Raw genomic sequence first — 21,483 nt, 5'->3', positions numbered from 1 at the left:
TACAGCATTGATCAGAGATAAAAATAACGCATCAGAGTGGTGTTTGCATAAAAGGGAAGTTGAAAAAAAAAAAGTTTGTGTTCAGCCACTCTTTGTTCTCGGTAGATACACCGATACCTATTCTTCTGGCCTGTACCAGTATCAGTTCCGTAGACAACGCCAAAATGAGAGCCAGGCTAACTAAGCAAGGAATGGCATTGATGTAACGTGTGTGTGTGTCTGTTATGACAGGAAAACTAATTTGCATGCGCCCTTGGTCTCTTCATCTATCCCCCCCAAAAATATTTGTAATTAATTATGAACTAGTTAATCTTTATTTAATCAATTCAAATAGTATCCCACCATGATCAATTCTTTACCATTTAAACAAAGACTCCATTGAATCAACTTTAGTTCTCAATAAGTTGATGACCCTCTTAAATGTATCTTCCTGCCCCGTGGATCCCCCTCTGTTAGTGAGGGAGGAAGTGAAGCCCACCTGGTGAGGATGAGGCGGTCCAGGTTGATCCTCTGCTGCTTGGCGATCCATGCAGCGCGGTACAGCCGCTCTGCCGTTTTCAGCACGTCCCCATTCAGCCGCTGGATCAGCTGCTTCTCAGAGGCCACGTACAGCCGCTCCTGCTTAAGGTGGTGGGCCAGCGTGTGGATGTCTGGCTTCACCATCTTCCCAGGCTCAGGTGGGCACAGAGGCTAGGAGCTGGAGCCAGGGAGGGACGGAGGAAGTTGGTTAGATGAGTCATGTGGAAGGCTAGGGGGAACAGCAGTACTGGGAGCGCCAATGGAAACCAACAACTTCAAGCAAAACAAAGTTTCCCTATTATTATTTATAAGAGGAAAATAATCTCTTTGCAAGAAGCAAAAGCACTACGAGGTTCAGAAATAAGATAGCAGTTTAAATTAAAAAAAATTAAAAAAATCTTGGTGTCAATAGTAGAAGAAAAGTTTTTCTTTAATAGTCTATAGGGATGTTACGGTTACGGTAAACCCCGATAAAAATGTGGTCAATAACAATTACCGTTTTCATTTCAATATTATATTCAATATATTCAAAATTATCTCGGTGGATAACCGCACCCCTGGTGTCGAAACCGTGTGCTTAAATACTTCCCAGGGCTTCATCCAAGTCTCCTGAAGTTGCCGCGCTGGCGCACTGTGTAGCCTACATAATGTTTTTAATTTTCTTGAATTTGGAATCATGGCGGAAGGAGATGACAGCGTTCAAGACATCCATCAGGGATGTGCATTTCTGGCAAAAATACTATTCAATATTCGCTGAGAAGTATTTGAATAATATTCGAAAATCGGTCAATCAAGAACCCCCAACACTTTGTATGAAAAGTGTGGATTTGTATGAAATCAATGTTTATTTCAACAACTGCGCCATCAACATTCAACATCAAAATTACTTCAACGTGGGCTTAGGCAGATAGGCCTACAGGCACCGAAAACAGATCGCTATTTATTTTACTGAACACAGCCGGCATGACGGTGAACTAGACATCGTCTATAGCATTATGGAAACTATGGCCAAAAAAATTACTTCACACGGTGTGTCTTTTTACAATTTATTTGTTACCAGCATTCGTAGTGTTGATCAGCAGAGAAATAGTCTGCTAAAGACGTTGACGTCGTTTAGCAACCGAGGACGCTGGGGTTGTTACCGGACTACTTGCGGATTGATATGACAGAAGAAAAAAAATCCACTTTCCTTGACAGCGGTCATTATATGCCAAGTTGTGAAGGCCCATGCAAGTGAACGGAGCGTTCAACAGCATTGAGAAGAGCCGTGTAATAAATAACGATGGTCATATTCATTATTCGATTTTCTACGTGACTCCGACTATTCGACGATCGTTGCCCATCCCTCTGAGGACTAAGTCTGAAGTATGGGCATATTTTGGATATTATAAGAATGCAGAGGGACAGTTGATTGAAGACAGTTATCCTGTCTGCAGAACGTGCAAGAAAAAAGTTTCTGCTAAAGGCAGCAATACGTTCAATCTCATGACTCATCTCCGTTTACATGTACAGTGTTCATGCTTAGTTTTACATTTTAATAAAAGAAAATAAGCATATCATGAGACAATTAGTGTTTCTTTAATTTAGTTACATATTGTTCTTTATGTCTTGAATGTTTGGATTAAACCTGCACTACTGTAAATGTTACTAACAAATAAGCTGTTTACATGCTTAACCCTTGCTCCTTTGATGTAAAAAGTTGCACTTTTGATAATATATGAATAAACATACACTTTTTTTAACTATTTCAGTTTGCGTAGGCCTATCAATGCTTTCTGAACATATTGAACACACTCTTAAAAAAAACTGCGATAATACCGAAAACTGGGATAATTTTGGTCACAATAACCGGCGTGAGGTTAAATTTTCATAACGTTACATCCCTAATAGACTATAGGTGGCTCACGGGGTAGAACGTCACACATAGGCTCAGTCCTGAATGCAGTGACCCGAGTACGCCGTGGTCATATGCTGCATGTCCTCCCCTTTATCGCCCATACCTTCCTCTATATCTTACTGTATAATAGAGCATAAAAATGCTAAAATAAATCTTTAAATAGACTATAGTACTATTTAAGTTTAAGAATTCACAAAGGCAAACAGGAAAATGTCTAGTTCACTGTTCAAGATTCCTGGCAGATCCAGCTCACACTTACAACATACAGAAAACTGTACACTCAGCATGCTTTAGTGGCCACTCTGACATGTCAACAATGCCAAAGGCTCCGTTCCTAAAGCATCTTTTCAACCAAGCTAAGGGTGTCTTTGAACACGCTAGAATATGCAAATCACGTTCTTTCTTTAACAAAACAGACACAGCAATGACATAAAACCAGATTGAACGCATGAAATTTCAATGATTCCCCAGAGAATGAGAAACAAAAAAGGACTCTTTGTGGTTGGCTGCTATGCAAGACCAGCAAACTAGACCGAGGAGTTGGGCAGACAAGTGCTCTGCAAGCACAGCATCACAGTTGATATGCATGAGAAATGGAATAGGTCTTTACAGATTTGATACATGCGTGTTTAATGGATTGTGTATGAAGCTTACATTAAAGATGAGAATGTTTGTATAACAGTCGTGTATAGATGCTCAACCGTTTACAATCAGCGGCTGTTCCATATCCAATCAATAAATTGACGGACAGACATATAAAGGACGTTTTGGTGTCCAAAACCTTTCAGGTGCCTCCTAAAAAAGGCAATCTTGTTGTGTTGTCAGACAGAGAGTCTATCCCAGGAGGACTATTAGAGGAACTCTAAAGCAGAAGAGAAAATAAGCTAGACCAAACCTTGGCATGGAAAAGTTGTGGTGATAGCCTGTCTCTAACACAGGTCAGAATACAGAAATTAGATAATACAAAACAAATCACAGCCCAGATTAGACCGCGAGGACAAAATCGGGCCAATGGTATCTGCTGAAGAGAAAACATTCACAATTTTAATGTGACGTATGGAAACTATTTCATTATTTAGTTCTGTTTTACTTTTATCCTAACTACCTTTTCAGTGCAGGTCAGAGGGTTGGGCAAGTATGCTTGCTTACTGGTACATTTAGGATAGTGAGGCTAAGTACCTCCTGGTTGCGAGTCAAACACCCAAGTCACTCCGTTAAACTACTCCCTAACATCATGAAACAGCATCTGCCAGCATACTGCACACAACATAATAAAATATGGATGTTAATGGACTCTGCCATAAGAAGGGAATATAAGGGGTCTTTCAAGGATAGAGAAATTCCCACCTAGCATTATTTAAAGCTAATGCTGCACTGAATGCAGTGATTCTACTATGTTATCAGCAGGTTGAAATAAACAGCTGTCTCAAATGATTGTGGGAGTTTAACTATACATCAACGCTTGTCGTAGGACTGTATGATTGAATCCATGAATTTGGCTATTTACTAAAACCAATGCAAACACTAAATATTGAATTCCCCCTACGGAATTGTTTTCTTAGTAATGGAAGGATTTTTTTGACGATGTTTAAATTTTCTTTGTCAATCTAGAAAAAGTCAATACAAAACAGAGTTTAGAATAGCTTAATATCGCTGCCAATATTCGTAGAAGCCTGGAGTTTATTATGCAACCAGTATGTGGGCGGATTGCCTCACTGGGATGGCCACGGCCAGGACGTTGTTTTAAAGTAGTGAGGCTTGCGATATGTTTTGGGGGGCCTTAGACTGGTCTTGGTTAACACAACTGGTAACATGGGGCTAAATCGTAATCCCCTCTGATGTTATCTTGTGGAAGACATTGTTTTCAGCTGTTAATCTGACCAGAGTCATAAATGTAACACATTGTGAAACAAAAATCACCTATGAATAAAAACACAACAATTGATGCTTCTCAGTTTCTGAATTCATCCTCACACACAGCAGGATGATCAGCTAAAGGGAGGGCACTAAGATGGACCACAAAACGCAACAAAGTCTATTTAAAGAATAAAAGAAAGATTAGTTAGTAAAATTACTTAGTCATTCATGGTCTCTAGAAGATTCAGAGCCTAAAACAAAGTCCAGGATTATAAAATAAAGAAATAGGACCCACAGCCAACCATGTTGGAGACCAGGGCTGAACAACACAATCAGAGGTCCACCATGTTGTCACTGACAGCAGCTTAATACCGACTCCACGATGAGAGTGTAAACAGACCTACTTGTAGAACTGCTCAGTAATCTTGTAGAAATAAAGATTTCAACAACTTACTGAGGAAACGACAAGTTACTGCTCGTATCCTGACATTCAATTAATCCAATGTCAACAACACGAAGACACCAAAACAATCTGCGTATTTTCTCTCATTTTCTGCTCTGAGTACCTTTTTCCAAATGTCTTAATTCAAGATGCCATTTCGAGTATGGTCCCTTAAAGGAGAGGAAGGTGAACACAACGTCAGCTGAACTCGTCTTTAGCTTCGAGCTAACGCGGAGCTTGCAGCCATTCTGGAGGATATCAGATCAAACCGCACAACAGACCCAACGCCCTGCAACTAGATGTGGATCTGGGACTCGGAAAGACCCGGGAACACGGTGAGGACTGAGGTGGAGGGACTCGATCCGTGTAGTGGCTCACCTGAAACAAACCATGCTAACCTGAAAACCACCAGGCTAACCTGAACCAAGCAGAGGCTCGCTAACAGACGCTAGCCAAAACAAGACGCGATAGCTCCACTAGCTTAGCTCCGTGAGCCCGCGGTTCATTAACAAAATCATCCTCCCTGAATGTTAACCCTCGGATTCAGCCCCATACCTGGTTCGTTAAGGTGTGGTAGGACCCCGCGATGTATCCACAGAGCGCTGTTTACTCGGTCCCAGAGGAGTTATCAAGCCAACCGACTGGAACTCTGGCTGTCATCCGCTGTCATCATCACGAGGAGACCTGCGCAACGCGCATGCGCATGGACCATATACCCCGCTGAGGATTCTGCTTTTTGGTGGTTGTAGGTCTTTCTCAAAGAGTGACATAGAGGGCCCAGTTTTTACTATCAAGTACAGATTGTGCAATGCATTTAGTTCAAGAAAATGTGACTGTGTTAAATGTTTGTCTATGGTGTTTTTTTCATTGATAAGACATGACATTTAGAGACCCACATGTTGGATGAAAAGAGTCATCACTAATAATAATAATAATACATTTAATTTAGAGGCGCCTTTCAAGACACCCAAGGTCAAGGGATATGATTAGTGAGACATGTCACTAATCATGTCACTAATCATGATTAGTGAGACATCTCACATGCACTAGTGAGACATGTCTGTATTGAGAAAGTGTGTTTATGTATATGCAAGCGGACAAGGCCTCATTTAGACTGATCTTGCCAAGTTGATTGGTCAGTGGCCAGGCAACCTGCCATGCCCTGAAATTATCCATCAGGAATTATGATGAATAAAAAAACATTAATTCATATTTTGTTAGATGCGTGACTCACCATTTGCATTAATTTAGTATAAGTATAGTCTACCAAGAGAATTTCTCATATGGTCACCATCGCTTTTCATGTAATGAAGTTATAAAAATAAAATACACAATAGGAACACCTCGACTTTGCTTGATTTTACCATAGTTCTCTTCCTACTCCACCAGATATGTGGTGTTTGAGACACTGGGGAAAGTAAAGGGTGTTTAACCAGTTGCATAGACCTGTTCAATTAAATGACAGGTCTGGATCATACATCTGGCGTTTGCATTGATTTACACAACTAACAATATATATAAATGTCATGTTACATTGGAAAAATAACAATCCTGAAGCTTTGTGATACCGTTGAACCAAAATTCCTCATGAGCAATAGCGCCATTTAACCACTAGGCTATGCTCAAACTCCATGCAAGAAATCCGATTGCTCCAGCTCGGGGGTTGGACTGCAGTTAATGAATCTCTCTGGGGAATTGATTTTTATAAAAGCGACATACACACGTTTGTGTAACAAAATAATTAAACGAATGACTTAATCATGCAGACAAAGCTGACTATACTATGATTCATTTAAGTGTTATAACAGATAACATAAGTTATAGCCTATGTTAACTACTAATAGTCATTCAAATGGAATGTATTATATTGAATACATTTTAATGTAGCCTACTCAATCTAATGCATGAATATTGCAATATACCCTTGTATTATTGCCTATAACTATCGGGGAGTGGGACACTGGGTTTTCAGAATCCTTTTATGAAAGTTAGAGAAAGGGAACCTTTTATTTGAATGCATATTTAAAGTATCATCGATAAATGAAATGTATTGTTAAGACCAGCATTTTCCTATGTTAGAAAACAGAGAGCAGAGAAACACACACTGATGACAAGTCTCTGAATTCCATTTATTTGTATTATTATTATTATATATATATATATGGGTTATAAACATCACAAAATAGAGGGGGAGGTTTTGCACATAGATAAATATTGAAGAAAAATAGCAACCGTAAATTCAAGCGTAACCATGGAAATAATCACAATATCAATCTTGGTTAAGGGAACTGCAGTTACATTAGAAACATTCATATTCTATGATTTACATTTTAGTGCAAACAAAGTTGTTGAAGCTCCTCGCTTTGAGGAATTTCTCAATGTCTTTAATAAAATAGCATTTTTCCTAGCATGTGATTATGTTGCTCTGATAAGGTTTTCCTATTCGTATTGCATATGGTTTATAACTTTGTTATAACGCAATGATAAGGTATCCTGTTCAAACATTTCAAAATATAATATAGATACTTTGTTTCCAAGGATCAAATGAAAATATACTATGAACTTAATTATTTGAATATTAGCTTTACTGATATTAAAATACCTGAATATAAATAACATGCTTTGAGCAAATAATTAACCAATTGCCGATCATTACCTAAGCCAAGAGCAGTCAGGATCTAAGAGATAGCTGATACATTGCTTTGTGTCAATAAAAATAAATTTGACTAAAGGCCACTTTCAAACTAAGTGAGATACACAAAAATGACATCAATTCTGGTCATGTGATCAAAGGTGTCAACCAAAACTGTGTAGGAAATAAATTGGCTGGTCTTCACGCGTCTTCCTTTTTTCTATTAAACAAAAAAACTAAAATAGCAATAAGATAAATAAAAACTTACACAAATATATTTTGGAGATAATATCTAAATTGCCTATTACTGAACAGTTGCAATAGTACAGCCACTGTAACAAGGTACAATTATACGTTTTGGATACACCATTTGATAGAGAGAAAACAAAAGACAGTGACTGTAGTAATGTAAGATGTGCCGTGCCTCATTTAGCTTATACATAATGTGTGCTTCATACAATAGCGCCCAAGACACCGAATATACATGTTTAGATCTCTGAACGCCTCAATTATCAGATCTAAAATATATCAGTCGACATGCAAGCTAAAAACTCTTTTCCCGTGCTACAGGTTCAAAACAAAGCAAATGCAGCATGTGGTGTCAAGTGTTTGAATTTGTGTTTCTCCGGTTGTTTTCGTTGAAAAACAAGGAGACATCTGGTCTATAACCCTCAAAACTATTGGAAATATCCACAGTATGTACACAAAGTGAATCTGACATCTTTAGCATACTTCATAGCATCATATAAAGTATAGCATTAAGCTATATAATATCATCTAGAAGATTGGGGCTTCCCACCCAGTCCAAGGTCCTGGGCTCGGAGGCCGCCATGATCATACACATAAATTGTCTTCCTGTCCTCTTATCGATGGGATAGATTGTGGTGGGGGTGAACCTCTGGTTTCTCTCCACAAACTCACAGAGCTGGGTGTAGATCTTGGGATACTCGTGGCGGAGGAACACTCCTCTGGTTCTGAGCTGACGCTGGATGTTGACAAAGCACACCTCTCTTGCCTTCCTCCCCCCCTCCCCCTCCTGATCAATGTCAGGTGTGCCGGGGGGAGGGGTGAGAATGAGGGTCTCCATCTCGCTGTCCTTTTTGAATAGCTTTTTCTCCGGACTGGAGGAGGCCAAGGACACCTTTGCATATTTACGAACTGTCGGAGCTGGGACCCTGGGGGACGGTACTTTGGGCGAGAGTTCACCCACGGCTATCGAAACGTTCAGAAGGAAACATTCATTGGGGTCATATTCGTTGCCCGAGTGCTGCAGTTCCTTGCAGTACTCTCCGAGGTTGTCCTTGAAGCCATCCAGCTCCCTGAGGGAAAGATACGTCGGGGACATGAGAAGACACTCCAGCCCAACTTTGAGGAAGTTGTCAGCCGTCCCTGGATTGGCGAAGCCCAGGAAGAGGACTCCGCGGCCGCGAGAAAGGTAGCCCGCCTTTGCGAGGCGGGAAAAGGCTTTATGGATCTCGGCGCTCTCTCTGCAGAACTTCAGCGTGTGTCGACACATGCTGCTGATGCGGCCGTACAAACAGTTCCCTTTATGAGACTCCCAATCGTCCCGGCGGCAGTTCCGGGAGCAGTAAAACGTGTAGCAGCTGTGGCAGGATTTAAAGTACAGGCACGCGTTGAACAGAGTCTCTATCCGCTTGCAGTTCCTGTTTGAGCAGACCATCGTATCATTGTCGTCGTCTGTGCTGTGGTCTGGAGAACATCCGTCCGCACTCCTCTGTAAGCCATCACAGCCGCTGTCCGGGTCTTTCACCGTGTCTGGGCTGGATTTACTGGACGGGAGCTGCATGTTAAGGAATCCTAGGTTCTGAAGACCGGAAGATTCCCTGTCTTTTTCGTCATCTTCACTGATCAATTGTTTGAGCTGGTCCAGAAGTCCTTCGCTTGACTTACCACTGCCGGGGGGTTTGTAGTCTACAACAAGGTCGGCTAACAGCTCGTCCAATTGTTCAAGACTCTGTTGGAGGGAGAAATTATTGGGTTTAAAGTCTTTGGCGATGTCTGGTGTGGGAGAATTCCCTTCTAGATGACTTTCTCTTCTGGACAAAGCATGTACCTTCTCGTGGTCCGATTCCCAGCTCACTGAGTGAACGTCTCGCAGCTTCCTGTTGCCCCCCCGTATGTCATTGTCTGTGATGGTGATCTCCGGAGTGACAAACCAGAGCCCACTCTTTGAGTTCTTCCAAGGATTGCTGGAACCCCGATCCAAAGAGTTTTCCGAGAGGGAAAGGGCAGCATAGCGCTTAGGGGAGCTGGACAGGTTAAGGATTACTGGCTGAGCCGTGACACCGGACGGGGCCTTATGCCTTCCCTGGTAGAACAAGTTCTCATAGCTGCGTCCACGGGGCACTGACTGCTCCCGGCTTCTTTCATAGCGTGGGTTCAGAAGGTTGTCCCAGGACTTGGAGTGATTTTTCACTTCAACACCGAGCCTAGTCGGCTCCATGCAACCGTTTGCGAACCAGGGTTCTTGCCTTACTGTCGGTGGTGTATGCATGAAGGACTGGTTGGAGTAGGAAGATATACTGGAGCGATACACGTCGTCGGAATAAGACTGGGGGATCCGCACCGGCCGTCGGCCCTCTGTGTAGTATGGCCTCGCTGGGACGTATTGTTCAGCCGGGGGGCTAAACGGTTTTGAATAAATAACCCTGGAGCCGTTTAGGTTATACGGACTCCTGGGATCCTCCTCGTGGTAATGTCTGGATAGGGGTGTTTGGGAGAAGTAGGATCCCGCCTCACTGGTGGAGTAGGGTCTGCCATAGACTGTCTGCATGGGCTCCCTGAGAGCAGGATGCTCTGTGTAATAGGGCCTGACTGGAAGGGTGTGCGCCAACCGAGTCCTCGGATCGTACTGACTGGTCATAGTGCTGCCGTGGCTGGTAAGACTCACTTGGTCGTCCTGAAAGTATGGTCTCCCATACGGATGAACCGGGTATCTGACAGGGTCCTCTGTGTAGAAAAATTTTGTGGGTATGTTAGGGTTGGAGTATGCTCGTTGCTCTCTACTTAGGTATGGTATCGTCGGGGACGGCATTCTGTGCGGGTCTAGATGCTGGTATGAGATGGGGGAAACACTGGTGGTAAAAGGGTGGAACCCTGGTCGGAAGTCTTGACTGTAACACTCGCTAGGAGTGGGCGTTGGCGAGGAGGCAAACTGGCGGGGTACATACAAGCCTCTGCTACTGCTGGAGTGGGAGTACCTCTGATAGGGTTGTTCAGGTCTCACACTGGGAACCTGCCAGGCGGTGTGCTGGAGGACAGCCGCGTCCGGCTTAATGTCCACGCGGCACCTGACATGGGGAGCAATGGCTGGTTTATCCGGTTTCTGCTCCTCAAAACAGTCCGAGACGTAGAGGGGAGAGTGAGGCTGCAACTTAATGGGGTGGACGTCATTCAAATAGGCCCGGTTGGAAGAGTAGGACTCGCGGTGAGAATCGACCGTCCTCACCGGATCCGACACGGCGCGGGGAATGTCCCTCCTCTTCCTGCTTCCCGGCGGGGACACCGAGATGGGCACTGGCTTGAGGGTGGGCTTCAAGCGAGGGGCACTTTTAGACCGGGTCTTCTTCTTGGAACCGGACCAGGCGGGGGGGCTTGGGGCGTCGTGGCTGACGTGCTGCTGGACCTGTCGGGCGTTGAACAGGTCGGGGGACGAGAAGCGGAGGTGCCCCGGTTGGTCGAGGCTGTTCCACATGGCATCCTTGGCCGGCATCTGGTGCTGTCCTGCCGTCGTGTACGGATACTCCATGGAGGAAGAGACGCACTTTGGGTCATCAAGGGACTCGATAAAGTCAAAGCTGCGGCAGTGCCTTTTGTTAATGATTTCCGGTTTGTCAATCATTTGTAGGTCACATTGCTGGGGGGAACGGAGAGAAATGGAGCGCCCAGTGATGGGGTTGGAGGGTATGATGTCCTGATATAGAGTGGATACCAGTATATCAGGTGGGTGTGTCCGTGTCATCCTTGAGAACCTCCCCTAGGCTTCATGCAGTGTGATTCAAGATCAACACAGCCTGTGAAAAGAGGGAAATAGGTTAGCTGTCATATTTATAAACCAAAGTTAGAGGAAAGCAATAATGTAAAGTGATCTGTGGCGATCTTGACACATTGTCGTAACATATGTACCTTGGAGGCTCATTGGAGGCTCAATTTTATTTTTCTAAATACTATAGAGATAAGTGGATCAAAAATCTAGATTTATTAAATTAAAGACTAGCCACTCTTGTACAAGATTCAATCCACAACAGTTAAAGCTGCAACTTAATATATTAAAATCATTAGTCCATGAATACTGTTATGTCAGTTGCTAGAAATATTTGTACAGATTGTTGAAAAGGTTTGAACACAAAATGTTCTAACCACTGATTCCAAATATGTCAAGATTGTAGTCGTTGCCTAATTTATCACATAATAGAATCCTCACACACACTAAATTACACACACACACACACATTTTTAAATCACACACACGACACAATCACATAAACACAATCATCAATCACACACACACACACACACACACAGACACACACACACAGACACACACACACACACACACACACACACACACACACACACACACACACACACACACACACACACACACACACACTATCATCAATCATCCAACCACACACAAACAGAGACACTCAGACACACACACACACACACACACACACACACACACACACACACACACACACACACACACACACATACACAAATTTGAACATGCATGCTACCACCATAACACCCACACACACAACCATCAAGCAGACAATCGTGCAACAACAACACACACATACACTTGAACGCCTCCACCACCAACAGGACACACATAAACCTTCTTGGCTCTCGCTCAGGAGCTAACCCTGAGTTACCATCTGCTCATCTGAATGAGGAAAACTGACCATGTCCCTGACATGCACCCCCCCCCCACAAACACACACACACACACACACACACACACACACACACACACACACACACACACACACACACACACACACACACACACACACACACACACACACACAAACCCTCAACAGACACATTCCCAACCATTCGCAATGTAATTTGTGGTAATGTTGCTGTTGCTGATATTAATGTTCAGGGTTCTTATTTTTGTATACGTTCATGCTTATTACAATCTGGTTCATGAGGTTGGATAGGCCACTCATCCTGCTCTTCCTTAGGCCAACTAATAGTTTTCCATATCTCATGATAAAGGCCCTATTAGGCTTCAGTGAGACGCGCAGCTTATCCATGTTGTAATTACGCCACATCATGATGATGGTGCTGCGAAAAAATCTATTTAAGGCATGTTGTAAAGTAGGTCTGCAGGGTAACTCAGATCTCCGTCTCCTGCTGAAGTTGGACAGCAGAGGCTTTTCTCCCTGAAAGCCCAAATGCCAAAAAACTCTGTCGCCTAGTAACGAGCACAAAGCAGCGAAACATCCTAGCGAGAATCTGCAGTGTCCAACAATATACCTACGGCTAGATTCATCCAAAAGGAAGAGCATGAACTCTGATGCTGCCGCTCTGAGCTGCTTTACGAGGCTGCGATCACAGCGATGCTTAACTGCAGAATCACAACACACCGCGCATCTCATATACCCAGGTCTTGTCTTGTGCAAACCCAAACATCGCAATTTCCTGACACGCAAGTAGTCGAACACAAACAAACTCGGCACGATGAGAGACGAATAGGGGACGCTATTCTCTCTTTGAATCTTGTGCGCTTCGGTCCCCCCTTTTTATCTTGTTGTTGCAGCACGAGCGGTGGCCCCCCGCACCGTCCGCGGCTGACCTGATGTATTTGAGCCCCCATGACGTCATGATCACAGATAGTGAACCCGTCACACGTCCCGCTCATAAGATGCCGCTGACGATTCGAAATAGTTAACTTTTGTTTGATACGATAAGACGAACATTTGATCCAATAATAAAAGGCCCTACCGTCTCATAAGAGCCCTGGTCCGATGGACTGCCTGAGATCCGGGGCTTCTACGACGCTCTGGTATGTGTGTGTTTGTGTGTGTGGTTGTAGCTGTTAAACGTCAGCACCTGCAGCTATCCGCGCCGAAGAGCCATGACGCCGTCCTCCATCGTAGTGAGCGAGTTCGCCTCCAGATCTCCGGTCGGAAGCTGACTCCTCCGCTCTGGCAGTGTCATCATCTGGGCTGAGAGAGGAGGTGTGTCTGAGCCTGCGCTGGTGAACGTGGAATAATACATGCGCGCGTGCATGTGTCGTAGGCGTGGTGCGTGCGCCTGTTTTAATGGGGGTGGGGGAGGCTGGAGGGGGGGTGAGATGGGGGATACAGGCGGTTCAGTCGAGAAGAAGCAGCAGCAATGCGGTCTCTTAAACGAGGGTTCCACTAGCCTATTGTTTCCCAGCCTGCTTGCAAGCAAGTTCAGCTTGTTATTTTCCCTGGTTCTGGGGTCCCAGTAGATCACGTTTACTCTCAATGTATTGCTAAATTTTTTGTTGTTATTGACTAAGGAATGCATACTTATTGTTATCCTAGAATCCAAAAACAATCAAACATAATTCCCAGCACAAATAACTATGTATTGATTGAAACATTTGAAGGAGACTACAAAATCTAATAATTATTTCATAGAACCTGTGTCACATGAACATCATAGTTATGTGTGTGTGTGTGTGTGTGTGTGTGTGTGTGTGTGTGTGTGTGTGTGTGTGTGTGTGTGTGTGTGTGTGTGTGCGTGCGCGCGCGCGTGCGTGCGTGCGTGTGTGTGCGTGTTTGTGGTGAGTGTGTGTGTGTGTGTGGATGCATGGCTGTGTGTGTGCTTGTTTGTGTGCATGCATGGCTGTGTTTGTGTGTGCGTGTGTGTGTGTGCATGCATGGTTGTGTGTGTGTGTGTGTGTGTGTGTGTGTGTGTGTGTGTGTGTGTGTGTGTGTGTGTGTGTGTGTGTGTGTCTGCGTGCATGCATGGTTGTGTTTGTTTGTGTGTGTGTGTGTGTGTGTGTGTGTGTGCGTGCATGGCTGTATGTGTTTGTGTGTGCGTGTGTGTCTGCGAGCATGCTTGCCTGTGTTTGTTTTTGTGTGCGTGTGTGTGTGTGCGTGTGCGTGCATTGCTGTATGTGTTTGTGTGTGCGTGTGTGTCTGCGTGCATGCTTGCCTGTGTTTGTTTTTGTGTGCGTGTGTGTGTGTGTGTGTGTGCGTGCATTGGTGTATGTGTGTGTGTGTGTGTGTGTGTGTGTGTGTGTGTGTGTGTCTGCATGCATGCTTGGCTGTGTGTGTGTGTATGTGCGTTTGTGTGTGTGTCTGCGTGCATGCATGGTTGTGTTTCTTTGTGAGTGTGTGTGTGTGTGTGTGTGTGTGTGTGTGTGTGTGTGTGTGTGTGTGTGTGTGTGTGTGTGTGTGTGTGCATGCGTGCGTGCATGTAATCGTGTGCCATCCGTTAGAGACAGCTAACCCAAAGTGACACCACATGGCTCCGTCCCCCCCGTCCGGGCGCCACTTCGGCCTGATGGGACGGGGGAAACACGGGCGGCCTGGGACCAGTCCTCCACACTGGGACTGCAGAGGGAGCAGAACTGCTGGCTCAGGCCGTCTCACCATCACTGGAGATCACAACACAGATTGGAGCGGTGCTTTCAGCGGGACAGATTGTCATCCCCGATTCAGACGATCGCCGATCATGTGGGCCGCTTCCAGCCGCCGGGGGGATTTCGGCCTCTCCTTCTGAATACCGCCCGCGTCACGTACATACAGTTATGTCAGCCCTCGCTACGAAGAGCCTCCACGCCTCCGTCGGTGACATAAGACGCGCGTCGCTTGTGATTCATAGGCACAGCGGGGCGTCACATTGTGTGTGCGCTTCCACAGCCAACACTGACCAGAGTGGGCTCTGTGTGACCATGTGTGTGTGTGTGTGTGTGTGACCTTGTTTGTGTGTGTGTGTGTGTGTGTGTGTGTGTGTGTGTGTGTGTGTGTGTGTGTGTGTGTGTGTGTGTGTGTGTGTGACCGTGTGTGTGTGTGTGAGTGAGTGTGTGGGACCTTGCGTGTGTGTGTGTGCGAGACCCTGTGTGACGTATGTGTGTGTGTGTGTGTGTGTGTGTGTGTGTGTGTGTGTGTGTGTGTGTGTGTGTGTGTGTGTGTGTGTGTGTGTGTGTGTGTGTGTGTGTGTGTGTGTGTGTGGGTGTGTGTGTATGTGTGTGCGTGTGTGTGTGAGTGTGTGATTGTGTGTGTGTGCGTGTATGTGTATGTGTGAGTCAACCCCCCCTCAGCAGCATGCATGCATTGGCATCAGGTTATGACAGCCGTGGGTCTGCAGGCTTTGCTCTCTGTCAGCTGGTTGGCCAGCAGGTGTCTCAGGCACCTCGTCCTGTGGTGAGGGGGAGAGGATCGATGACTCTTTGTTGATTAGTAGACCCCCCATCACCCCCTGACTGGGATCAATCAGACGTATTACACGGCAATCGCTGTTGATTAAACTCCAACACCACATTAGGTCTGAGGGGATCAATCAAACAGACAGGGGGGCCATCAGAGACCATCTCAAAGGGGGACAGGATGCTTGTGTTTTTATATTTAGATTTACTATAATTAGTATTGGGGGGGGGGGTTAAATTAAGGAATTGTGCATATTGGTGACCATTCAGACCCACATCCCCTACAGGGTCCATGCTATCTTTGACGGAGCTGCAGGGAGAAGCCTTGCAGCCAAAGATGACATGAGGCACAGTTGGTCTGTGTTTGCAGCAGAATGTGCAGCATAAGAAAACCCAGAACACATTAAAGGGACAGTTTGGAGCGAAAGATATGCATCAGGGGAAGAATTCCCCAGGACATCAAGGAATGATTTTGCGGTGATTCTGACCTCATCGTGAGGCATTCTTCAAATATCCAGATTACATAAAACCCTTTGATGTATACCTGCAGTAGAACGTGCGTTGGGTTCCACAATGTCTTCAACCGCTAAAAACAAGGAACCAACCCGGAACCCAGAAAGTCATATCCAGAAAGACTGAGTAGTGAGTGGTGAGCCGGATTACACTGTCAACCCCAAATTAAAATTAAGTACTAAAAGTCCCCTCAGAGAACGGCCGACCCAAGCGTGTCCAGCTGCGGCACCACAGCCTCAGGGCGGAGGCCACAAGGTCCCACGTGTCGTGGTCTGGGTCTGGACGCGCCTGGCAGCCGTCGCTTGGATGGCATTTCCAGTGCAGTCTGGATGCCGTCGAAGAATCAGACGTTTGCCGGTGGATTTGTGTTCCTGGCGCAGATTCACGGAGGATCAGAGCGGATTATACACGCAGCAATTTCTAGGGCCTCAAGGGCGAATCAATAAGTCTCACTCTGGCTTTTCCTTCACAGCAGAGTGTAATTTGCATGTATTAACATAGTCTGATCATAATCCAACTCCCACCAGTACCCATAGGTACCCTCTTCATGACCATTATCATTTTCCAAAAATGAAGAAAAAATCAATAATAGTTTTTAGTGTGTATTTTATAGCACCTTATCGTGCAATCAAGGGCCTACCCCGTCAAACCAGGCTTGTTTGAGTGGGTATCAATCCCGGGATCCAGGTGTGTGTTTTGTAACGCTGTGTTCAGATGAACTTGTGTTCTGATCAGTTCTGCTCAGTCTAATCACTCCCTGATGGAGAGCAGTTGACAATATTGACGGTGCTGAATCACCATCATTAGATCCCCTGTTTGAACAAGATGTGAAAAAACACAGGCAAAGCATTCCAACCCGCTCAGAAAAACACACACACACATGATCCACATAGGAGCGAGCCAAACCATCCGGGAGCCGTATCCATGGCAACCTGCTCAGAGTAGGAGCAAGAGATAGGGACTTGATTTCCAAGGGACTGATGTAATGATGAAAGTGCTGAGGGGAGCCCACCGTGGAGAGCGTAAGGAATGTGCTGCGACACGGCCAGGTGGAGGGGAGGTGGAGGGGAGGTGGGGGTTACAGGCGAACACACTGGAGGTCTGCAGGGGGGGGGGGGGGGGGAGCAGGAGAGTGGATCATCCATGATTAGTTCCAAGGGCCAGTTCCTCTGTTCAGTTTCATGGCTGAGCAGTCCAACGGCTCACTTGGATATAAAGCTTCATAACACGCCTCACTATAATCATCCAGCACACATTGTGATTTCAAGTGTGGGTGAAAAAAACACCAGGGTCATAACTGCAGTAAATAAGTTATCCTGCGTGGGTTGTGGCTGCTTCCTCCCAGCCCATGTAGGTCAATGGCGGAAGAGTGTAGATATTATTCACAACCGCAAACAAACACACCCTCCCTGGTCCCCGGTCCCCCGGGTCACAGTCAGGCGTCCCATGGTGGACTTTAAATAATTCTCTGCTCCACACTAGTCGCTCATCCGCTGTCTCCAGCCAGTTGGGGCAAAGGAATCGTTCATTAGTCTAATGCCCTGCAAACACACACTTTACACAGCGCTGTGGCATGGAGGGGAGCGGAGGACTGGAACCACTTCGTCCTGCTACACGCTAAGCACATGTAGTTGTCTTTTCTGTCTTTTCTGTGTCTTTTGTAGAAATGTTGAATCAAACGCCCCCTGCTTCCGAGGCGGACAATAGGATCTCGTCCTGACCGCACGCTGGCTGGGCCCCTGGTGGAAGGCGTGAGTTCCCATAATAGCTGATAACAGCCAGTCCACTGTTTCACATTCAAAGGCTATTATGTAATTGCTGAATAGTGCAACAGAGTCGTGCATCAGCTTTGGCCTCCCCTTCTCTCCCTCTTTTTTGCCCCTCCCATACACACGCAAGCATCTTTATTATTTTTTTGTTGATAAATAAATAGGATTGATTGGTAATGCTTACATATGCATCACCTTTTATGATGTCTGTTGTGTTAGGGCAGTTGTGTATGTCAGCCAATTAAACTACAGCCTACACGTAATGAGTAGTGGCACGTTGTGCACTGTGTTCTTTGACAGCATCATAATCTTAGTAATTGCACACTCTGTTAAGCTATTAACAGCCACCAGGCTGCACCTGTGCGTCCGGCTTCTGAGGGATTTTTCTTTTTTTTAAATGGGTCAGATCTAGAAATATCCCAGCTCTGCCAGCAGGTCGGTTAGGCTCCGCCCCCACATCGTTTCCCTCTGCCCATAAAAAGAACAGGATCCGGACAGTGATGCTCTCCTATTGCTCGGTCCGTGCTGCCCCATCATGATCAAGAACACCAGAATGAAGGAAGAATGGAGATGTTAGAGTGTCCATGGGTGTGTGTGGGTAAGCTAAGCTGTACCAGGCTATGGCTTTGTTTTCCTCCATGTGCAGTCTTCAGTTATTCATACCAACCCACTTTTCAATCCATACACCTTGTGGTGACCTCGGACCTAAAGATATCTAGTCAACTGAAGTCTCCAATTGCTCAATTTAAAGTCTTACGAATGAAGAAATACCTTTATCGAGAGGTTTATCTGAGAGGGTGCGCACACAGTTTATTGTGAGATCATTTATTGCTTTTCTGAGGGAGACCTGACTTTGGGAGGTTTATAAAGTGCATCAGGAGATAAGGCAGGCAGGCTCCCTGACCTTTCATGCTTAGTTAGTAGGGTGTAAACTACATGATATCCTGCCTGCAAATTTGATGCACATTCCATACATTTTGCAATTTGCAACTGCAATGAAAACTGTGAGAAGTCATAGATATTGATCCAGTAATTCAAGTCTCTGTCAGCGCTTTCTCAACGTTTTACAATGAACGTGGAGTCAGGAGGAGTCATGAGGAGTCGTGTCGTTTTTGAGACAGAGATTGAAAGTACAATTGAGATACCCTCGTTGAAATGTGTTCGGTTCAATGATGGCCGCAGTTATCGCCGGGTACGACTTAGACCCATTGTCCTCCGCCAGCTGCAGCTGTCTGCATTCAGATCTGCAAAAGGTTCACTGCGTCTCAACCATGAATCCAAGTATTCTTCGATAGAGATGGGGATACGCATCCAAGATAAACCTCTTTGTGTGTGGCAATTGTCTTAGTTTTGTTCAGGCCAAAGGAGGATTATTCACAGTGATGTTTTTGTGTATCCAGAAACACTTGGTGGCTTGCTACATCTTGGTCTTGTGAAACTGTTAACTGCAAGCAGGCAGGATTATCCTTAGAATCAAACCCTAACATTTACACAAAGATTTGTATGAATTATATTTATATGTTGTATTATTTACTTTTTGAGTAGTCTTCTGATTGGCTGAATGGGTCAGGCATTTGGAAATACAGAATGTAGCACGTACTATATATTCAATTATATGCAATATATAGGCCTACTATACACACAAATGTGAGACCTTATAAGAGATTTGATTATAAGACCGATAGTGGTCAGAGCGCAAGTGCACACCACCTTGTGGTCACATTTGCCTAGCATACATAAACATTGTATATTATTGTATATATTAATGCAGATAGTTTAAAATGAAGACATTTACTTTAAAATATCACAAATATATTCATTTTAGAATTAACGATGATGCTCCATTCAAGAACAAAGGTTAAAACTATAATAACAAAAATCTTAAAATAATGAAAGTAAAAAGCTTAGTCATTGTTAGTCACAGACTTTAATGAATATATGCATGTTTTGGTAACATAATTCACATCATAGAGCTACATTGCATATAACATATAATAGATTTAACATTTTTTTCCACACACATACTTCAATACTCCACCATGATTTACAATTTTGCGTCTTCTTATATTAATTTGCATTTTTTCATATCTTTTTTTACACATCTGGCAGGCATTCACTGACTGATTGATAGTTCAACAGACAAGATATTTCCAACTATCATAGTGGGCTTTAGAAAAACGGTTAAAATCACTCCAGCAAATAAAATAAGAAGTATACATTTACAGTTAAAATATATCCACTACACATAGTTGAAACATGAAATAAATAAAAACTGATGGCGACCATTTTGCCATGACAACCCTAGTCTGCGGGACTTCGAAATCGATGTGTATGCCGTGACACCCTCAGAGAGGCCCTCCCGTTTCAAGCCATTCGTCACAAATTACACACTGGGTGTGCGAGGGACCAGGCTTCAAGGCTGGTTCTGTCTTTGGCAGTGAGCTATGCCATGAAAAATATAACAATGACTTACCTACTGAGTCACTGGCCGAAAGAATACACATTTCTAAATGAAAGAAAATGGCGCCACACAGGATTTATGCAGCCTGACAATTCAAAAATGCACATCGCACATGCCGGAGCAAATCAACCATGAGCTCGCGAATAAGTTTGGTTACCAGGCGAGGATAAATGTAGTCAACGCACATACCTACGAGCCAGACATAAGCAGCTGTCGGCCCTCGAAATGTGACAACATGGAAATAAATAAATTAAGGATTAAAAAAGTACATCACTTCATAGATTAAGAACAAATGCATCAAAACAGTCGACTCCACCCTTGAGTACACAAAATCATTGAAAAGCAACTCACCTAGCAGCAGAGGGTAAAGGGGGCCGTTTGGGTCAAAGGCCGGAGCAGCAAATCAACTTGTTTTTTCTGTTTCCACAAGTTACAAGACAGCACATCCACACGTTTTACACACCACTGATCACAAGGGGTCACTGTGGCTACATGAATGCGTTGATACACACAAAGCCTGCGGTAGGGGGTGCAAAGGGTCAGGAAGGAACTCAGTGCTTCATGTTAAGGTATTGCGTCCTTTTCTGGAGGATATTGCCTAAGTGTATTCGAACAGGTGGGCGGGGGGGGCTTCTCTCAATGGAAGACAGTTTATCAGGGGACGACGAAAACAAAGGATAAAAGATCCCAGAAGGATGCAGGACGGGTGGACAATAGTCCAACAGGGTTTATCAAAGTGTAGATGTCACAGAAATGACATTATGATCACATAAGTGCACATCAGTATTACACACCTAAGGTCAGGGGTGGAACCCCCACCCATCAGTATAACATCTACATCAGGGGTGGACCCCCACCCATCAGTATTACACCTACGTCAGGGGTGGACCCCCAACCATCAGTATTACACCTACGTCAGGGGTGGACCCCCACCTATCAGTATTAGACCTACGTCAGGGGTGGACCCCCAACCATCAGTATTACACCTAGGTCAGGGGTGGACCCCCACCCAT

The 21,483-nt window shown here is 44.7% G+C and overlaps 2 protein-coding genes across 3 annotated transcripts in view; both read right to left on the bottom strand.

Moving 5' to 3' along the window:
• The window catches only part of gapvd1 (GTPase activating protein and VPS9 domains 1), a 31,546-nt gene extending 26,127 nt beyond the window's left edge, over nucleotides 1–5,419 (bottom strand). The window contains 2 exon segments of the mRNA XM_030358143.1: nucleotides 479–697; nucleotides 5,271–5,419. Coding sequence (XP_030214003.1) covers nucleotides 479–663 — 185 coding nt within the window. The 5' untranslated portion in view covers nucleotides 664–697; nucleotides 5,271–5,419.
• Nucleotides 5,420–6,823: 1,404 nt separating this feature from the next.
• unm_hu7912 (un-named hu7912) lies at nucleotides 6,824–13,577 on the bottom strand. Of its 2 annotated transcripts, none has more exons than XM_030359535.1 (2): nucleotides 13,327–13,577; nucleotides 6,824–11,381 (listed from the first exon to the last, which is right to left on the bottom strand). In XM_030359535.1, the coding sequence occupies exon 2, from the start codon at nucleotides 11,327–11,329 to the stop codon at nucleotides 8,111–8,113; it is 3,219 nt and encodes a 1,072-aa protein (XP_030215395.1). In that variant the 5' UTR covers nucleotides 11,330–11,381; nucleotides 13,327–13,577; the 3' UTR covers nucleotides 6,824–8,110. The 2 variants fall into 2 exon arrangements, with proteins under 2 accessions (XP_030215395.1, XP_030215396.1); XM_030359536.1 differs by having other exon boundaries at nucleotides 13,435–13,577.
• Nucleotides 13,578–21,483: the final 7,906 nt, after the last annotated feature.

Source organism: Gadus morhua, chromosome 6, assembly GCF_902167405.1.
Source record: "Gadus morhua chromosome 6, gadMor3.0, whole genome shotgun sequence".
Lineage (NCBI taxonomy): Eukaryota > Metazoa > Chordata > Actinopteri > Gadiformes > Gadidae > Gadus > Gadus morhua.
This window is presented reverse-complemented; position numbering and strand designations above follow the sequence as displayed.

Bases quoted from the DNA above. Each gene is read 5' to 3' on its own strand.
- unm_hu7912 (XM_030359535.1), bottom strand. From the start codon at position 11,329: ATGACACGGACACACCCACCTGATATACTGGTATCCACTCTATATCAG.